A 7,473-nucleotide genomic window follows, 5' to 3' on the forward strand; every position below is an offset into this window, starting at 1 on the left:
AAAAATATTATTAGCCGTGTGTTTGTATAAAGATGAAGATACTGGTCGTTTAGGGAGGCTAACGAAGGAAAGCCACACGAGGTTTAGGCAAACCTAATAGCAAGTGGGGTCGAAACTAGCACTACCAAAATAAGAAAACAAAAAAGAGGGGGACCCATAAAGTAAAGCAACGAACGTGAAAGGGGTATAATCGAACATTGAAAAATTTAATTAATAAAGTAAAATAAAATAAAACTTAAAAGAACTGGCCAAGGCATGTTCCCATGTGATCCTACTCACCCCTTGCTTTATATCCCACCACCCCTCCTTGTCTCTCTATCTCTCTGTTTTCCTTCTATCTGTAAATTCATTCTTAATCCAGTTCATTTCACCATTTTCAATTTCAATTTCAATTTCCTCTCATTCAAGGTATTTATTCTTTTTCTATTCCTCTTTTATTTTTCAATTTTACTATATTTTGTTAATTTCAGTCATTTTCATTGTGAATTTGATAGGATCTTCTATAGATGTTTCAATTATTTTTCTAATTTTTAGTATATTCAAATATGCATCTATCTATCTATCTACATATATTGACAGTATATGTATGTTTGTGAGATTGATATTTGAGATGTGTAACGGTGAATTTAGTGAATATATTGGTGTGTATACGAATACGAATATATATACATATTTATTGGAGTATATTCTAATTCTATGTATCTATTATCGCGGTACGAATCTGTATGTTCGCTATTGATTCGAATGATTGATTCAATTATTCGTGTTCCTAACACGATTGAATTTGAATATACAGGAATTGATTGATATCGAATTCAGTTACCTGATCTGATTATAACAAACAGCGTAACCGTTTTCTGTTAATGGCGTCTTCAACATTGATACCGAATTCGGTAACAAACAACGCACGTGATACGTCACGTGATTCATCAAAAAGAAGAAAACGGCAGAAACTGCAAAAACATTCAAATAATTCTAATTCCAATAGAGAGCAAATCAACAATCTAACCGATCGTCAAATAGCGCCGTGGAAATCGGAAGTTCAACAACAAATTTACAGTTCAAAATTACTACAAGCTCTTCGCCACGTCCGTACCGGCAACGGAATTAAATCACGACGTGATGTTCGTGACGCGGCGGACCGAGTACTTGCGGTAACCGGAAAAGGCCGTACCCGGTGGAGCCGTGCAATATTAACGAATAAATTGAAATTGAAATTTATGAAGAATAACAGAAGACAGAGAGGTGTAATTGCATCGGCAACCGGTAATTGCCGGTTGAAAAAACCTAGAGTTAGTATTTTGAGGTTGAAAACGAAAAATTTACCGGCTGTTCAACGGAAAGCTCGTGTTTTAGGCGGTTTAGTTCCCGGTTGCCGAAAGCAACCGTTACCGGTTGTATTAGAAGAAGCTACTGATTATATTCCCGCTCTTGAGATGCAGGTTAAAGCTATGGCTGCTCTTGTCGAGCTTTTATCCGGTGGTTCCTAGTTCTATTTCCGGCGACGGAGCCGGTAACGGTGCTGGAAATGTAAGCCAGAGTTTTAGCCGGCCGTCACCGAACTTATAATATTGATACAGATCGACTTAATTTTGCGTTTTAATTTTATGTCTTGTAATTTATTTACCTTACTTTACTTTTATGTTTTTACTTTTCGGCTTTTTACCGTCTGAGCGTCACTGTTCAAATATATTCTATCTTTTTTTTTTTTTTTTTTTTTTTTTAGTTTTTAGCTTTTTTCCTTTATGTGTTTTGTATATGATTGAACTTGTTAAAACCTTTTAGTATAGGAAATCAGTATTTACAACATGATGTCACTGTTGAACTATTATGAAGCATTACATGAATAAAACCATGTCATCAAATGTAATCAAGTGTATTAAAAGACTTTGATTTTTAACGTTGTTTGGAACTAATTGATGGTGGTTGGTTTATGAATTTTACAAATTTAATAGTGATTTGTTGATACCGTTTTGACCAGTTATTACAACCGAAAATCACTAGATTTATTAAAGAAAACAGTTCAGAAGATATTTCAATATTAATTGATAGGCATATTTGAAACTAACTTATAGTTAGAGTTGACAGTTAAAGCTTCTAATTATGTTTGTTAAAATCATCGAACTATTGGTTGAGTGATAAAAAGTCCAGTTGGTTCTGAGCTCGTATCGATTCAAATCTTGAAGGAGAGTTTTCTTCAAGGTTGTGCTTCTGGTATCATTCACTCTGTGCGGGCCAAACAGTTAACCTAAAGCATTCGGGGTACGCTTTGTGCGATGAATGCGAGGAGTTTCTTCCTAACGGGTGCGTTAGTGGTAAAATAAGAGGATTCGATGCTAAAATTGTCGTTCTAAAAAAATTGTGTTTGTTAAAGTTAATTATTGGAGCTGAAAGGTAAAGTTTATTTTTTGCAAGTGGATCCAAGTAATTGTAGTTGATAACTTATATATTATGGGTGTGTTTGGATGACAAAATTTTAGAGCTTATGAGAGCTTAAAAATGTAAAGCTTATGGTTTTAAGGAGTTTGTGATTTTTAAACTTGGTTTGACAACATAAAATAGAAGAGCTTACGAAAATAAAGTAGAGCTTAAAAATTAAGCTCTTTCTAGCTAGCTTAAAAATAAGTTTCTAGCTAATGAGGTGATAATTTACATAATTACCCTTCACATAATTATATATCATTATTATCGTTGTTCTTTCTAGTTAATTTACACACATAAGCTCCAGCTCCAGCTACTTTGTTAAACACTTATAAAAATAATAATAATCTCCAGCTACAGCTCTAAGCTCCAACACTACCTATTTTCGTCCATATAAATGAGACTAATTTTGATTATGAAATAATATATGAAAAATATGAAATATAATATAATTAACAAAAACGATATAGTGAAGTACGACGACATAAATAGATTTGGCAATAAAGCTTGTTTGGTTTTATTTTTTGGAAGGTAGTTGGGAGTGTCGAAGGTGTTTTGTAGTGAAACATCAATGTATGGTCTGTGAATCCGAGTTTCCTTAGTCAGAGATTTCGGTAGTGGTATTCATGGACCTTTTATTACCATGTGTTTCTGTATCTCTATCTTTTCTTTTATCTCATCTGTCCACACTTTCTATAAATGTTACTACAGTTCTCTTCGTTTTAAATGTAAATTCTTATCACAAACAAGTACAATACCTAAATCTCACATGTATGAGGTATGAGAGAGGTAACGTAGACAATCTTTTTTCGCTATCATAGAATAAAAGATAGAGGTGGGACGTATATTATTATCAATTTTCAATTTTAAAATAAAAATTACTCGAGTAACAATATATGTAAAAGAAAACAATCAAAAGGAAAAAATAAAATGACAATATTACCCATGTGAACAGTAACCAGGTTTCATGTTTAGTACTAGAGGTTTATCTATATGTTTTCTTTAGTTGTACATATGAAAAAAGATGGTAGTTTAGAGTAAAAAGGAAAAGCAAAGTATTCTAAACACTTGTTTTTTTCTATGACTCAAATCCACTAAATAGAACAAACATAAATATGTTACATCATAACAATATATATTTAATTACTTTCAAATGAAATGATTTAACTTTCTAAGAAATGATTTAACATTGAATGTTGAACCATTCAGTATTCTGCTCGTTTATTTATAACATGATAAAGTGATAATGAGAAATGGTGTTAAACAATGTGCTAAACCATACAAAGTTGATAAACTATCTTCGCTATTAAGCACATCAATTTTCATTAATATATTTCTTGTATTATAAAATTCTATTTTGAACTACAATCAAATAACTATATATGAAGTATAAAATTTATTCATGTAAAAGGTTAACACGTTACATCATTCGAAATGTTAATTTACAATAATTATCAAATAGAGTATTGTCTTTTAAAGACAAGTTCAATAAGAACCTTTATATCACTTAGATTATAAATTATTATACGCTTAATAATTTTATTTTATTAAACAATCCTTGTTGCCTTAATCTTAACAAGCAACTGGGCCAGCCAGCTACGCTGAGCCCAATTGATTAACTGCTGGTTGTAAAACTTAAAAAAGAAAAACAAAACTACCCTGCAAGAATCGAACCTGCACCCGTCTAGAAATAATAAACAACACCAAGTCACCCAGCCACTTATGCATTTGTGTCATTATGTTACAGCTATAATATTTATCTATTTAAAAACGTCGCTATCAAAACACTGTAGCTACTGTTCATAATTTTTTGATTGAATATATAACAAGTTTTTTGGGTTAGCCGCGCGTTGCGGCGGCGAACCCCTTATTTTATATATATAACATAATTAGACAGTTTTTCGTTGCACACAAACTATCTTTTAAATTAAATGCTTAAACGTTAATAACCATAAAAATCAAAGATAAAGTATGTTTTAAATAAATAATTAAAATAGTTAAAATCGACATAATTTGAATACTTGTTATTGGAGTAGTAAAGTGTGAGAGTAGAAAGAATATTGTGTTCAAAAAGAGGGGGTAAAGTAAAAGATTTAAAAAAAATATCTAAAAAAAGTGGTAAAGAAAAAATAAATGAAGTAATGTACAAATAATAAGAAAAGTTAGATTGAAAAAAGAATTTCGTTGTACACAACTGTGACGACCCGGAAATTTCTGACCAAATTTAAACTTTATCTTTAAAATGATTTAATGTTTTCGACACGATAAGCAAAGTCTGTAATGTTGAGTCTCAAGTTTTGAAACTATATTCATGTAATCAATTATTCTTTGACTGTTCTCGAAGATTCACGAACAATATATATATAAAACTTAATGTGCATATATATATATATATATATATATATATATATATATATATATATATATATATATATATATATATATATATATATATATATATATATATATATATATATATATATATGATTTCAAGTTATTTAGTAAACGATAGTAACATTCGATTATTGATTCGATTGATATTTAGATAAGTTAACTAAAACGTTTAAGATGAACCAGTAAAACACTAATTTGCTATAGCATTTTCGAATTTCTACATTACCCGAAAAGCTACAGTGTTTTCGAAAATCACTATTTGCTACAGTAAAAAAACTTTGCTACAGTAAAACACTGTTTTAAAATGAAAATGTATATATGTTTATACTACGAGACGATGATTTATAGAAGCAAATAACCAAAACACTTAATTGATTGAAGCTACACTTCGAGTGACATAGTTTATCAATGATTAAGTTTAATTTTTGATAAAGGTACACGTCGCGTAACGAAAAGTACTAGTTTTCTAAGCGTACGAAAATGCATTCGAGAAACCGGAACCGGGACATAAATTGAGTGACAACGTACGAGTCAACGGACCAAAAATTACAAGTTGACTATGCACGTGAATATAATATAATATATAATTAATTATATAAATTAAATATATTATATATATTATATTTAAATACGTCGACAAGAAAAACAACAAAATAATGTGAGCTGTAAAGAGAGGCCATGCGATCGCATGGCCAAAGGCCTTCGAAACCATGCGATCGCATGAGGCAAAATTTCAGGAAAGGCCTATAAAAGTCGAGCTCGTTCACTGAATTGCACACACACATATATCATCCATCTTACTATGTATTTAATTATTTAATTATTATTATTATTATTATTATTATTATTATTATTATTATTATTATTATTATTATTATTATTAAGATTAATATTAATATTATTATTAGTATTATTATTAGTAGTATTATTATACATAAAATACTACGACGAAGTCATGAGCGTGTCACTTTCAAAATGGGTTTTCAAGCGGAATAGAGCTAAGAAAATTATGGGTTATAGCTATGGAGGTTATGGGTAATGTACGTGGGTATTATTGGCAAGTCAAACCTAGTGTTTATCATCTCTGTTGCGTCTGCGTACTTCCCTGCAATATTGAATCACGATATTGATACGTGAGCATTCATATTTTATTTTTTATATATTAATTGTGTATCCATGTCTAGTGCTCGAGTATATATATTTATGCATGCTTGTATGCTAAATTTCGTCGTTAAACAGTTTATAATGAATCACGAATTAAATACATATATTACTAGTAAAAGGTATATGATATACATGTTTTTGGAAAGCTCGCAAAAAATCAATAACTTTTCATTTAGAAATCGCGTAATTTCGATGACCGAATCAAAAGATATGATCAACTGAATTATGATTGACGTTAATTAGAATTGCTTTTGAATCTGCAATTAATATTTAAATAACTTGTTTGTAAGATTGATAAATTGGATTTTTGAATATTACCAACCGAGTAAATGAATCCTTATATAAGGTACGTCTCGTTTTGTTGAACTATTGTCAAAAATTGACTTTTTGAAATGACTTTGGATAACTTTTATATGTCGATCTCGAGCATTAGGATTGTGATACACTATGACCTGACCTAGCTTGATAGACATTTATTGACAAACATATGTTCTCTAGGTTGAGATCTATGGTTATTTGGTAATCCGAGTTTCGGTCACATTTTGGTGAACGACTTTATATGCTGCTAAGATGAGTTTCATTTGCTCCCTTTTTAATTGCTTTTGCAATCTATATTTTTGGGCTGAGAATACATGCAATTTATTTTAAACGCAATGGATACAAGTACATACTAAATTCACACCGAGTTTGAACCGAAAATCCCTTAGCTTTGGTAACTAGTAACTGCTGGTTATAAGAACTGGTGGGCGCGAGTAGTTATATATGGATCCATAGGGCTTAACATCTCCGTCTGTTCCAGGTATAGAAACCCTAGCCTGAACTATAAAACAGACGTATGCTATTTGAGTTTAGTACATGTTGGTTTGCGTGTATTGTACATGTTGGTTGCATGTATGTTAAAACAGGGGTACTTATTATAACGTTAAAGCTTAGTTACCAGGGTGCCCAATCTTGTAGAATATTTTGATAAACGTTTCTGGATGAAACAACTGAAATCTTGTGATCCAACTTTATGTACAGATTATGCAAAACATTAAAACTATGAAGTCACCAACCTTTGTGTTGACACTTGTTTGCATGTTTATTCTCAGGTTCCCTAGAAGTCTTCCGCTGTTTGCTTATATGTTAGACAAGCTATGTGCATGGAGTCTTACATGACATATTTTTCAAGGAAACGTTGCATTCACCAAATCATCACCATGTATCTTATTTTGACTGCATTTTCAACGGAAGTACTATTGTAAACTATTATTTACGGTGATTGTCTATATGTAGAAATAATCAGATATCGAAAACCTTTGATTTAAATATTCATTTATGGTGAGCCTTTTCAAAAGAATGCAATGTTTACAAAATGTATCATATAGAGGTCAAATACCTTGCAATAAAATCGATGAATGACGTGTTCGTCCATATGGATTTGGAGCAATCGTCACAGTTGGTATCAGAGCGTTGGTCCTAGCGAACCAGGTCTTGCATGAGTGTGTCTAACTG

The 7,473-nt window shown here is 31.0% G+C and overlaps 1 protein-coding gene across 1 annotated transcript; it reads left to right on the forward strand.

The window, feature by feature from the left end:
• The first annotated feature begins 321 nt into the window (after positions 1-321).
• LOC139853006 (transcription factor bHLH148-like) lies at positions 322-1,709 on the forward strand. Its single transcript, XM_071842372.1, has 2 exons — positions 322-408; positions 797-1,709. Exon 2 carries the CDS (start codon positions 864-866, stop codon positions 1,488-1,490), a length of 627 nt encoding a protein of 208 aa, XP_071698473.1. The 5' UTR covers positions 322-408; positions 797-863; the 3' UTR covers positions 1,491-1,709.
• The last annotated feature ends 5,764 nt before the right edge of the window (positions 1,710-7,473 follow it).

Source organism: Rutidosis leptorrhynchoides, chromosome 6, assembly GCF_046630445.1.
Source record: "Rutidosis leptorrhynchoides isolate AG116_Rl617_1_P2 chromosome 6, CSIRO_AGI_Rlap_v1, whole genome shotgun sequence".
Classification (NCBI taxonomy): domain Eukaryota; kingdom Viridiplantae; phylum Streptophyta; class Magnoliopsida; order Asterales; family Asteraceae; genus Rutidosis; species Rutidosis leptorrhynchoides.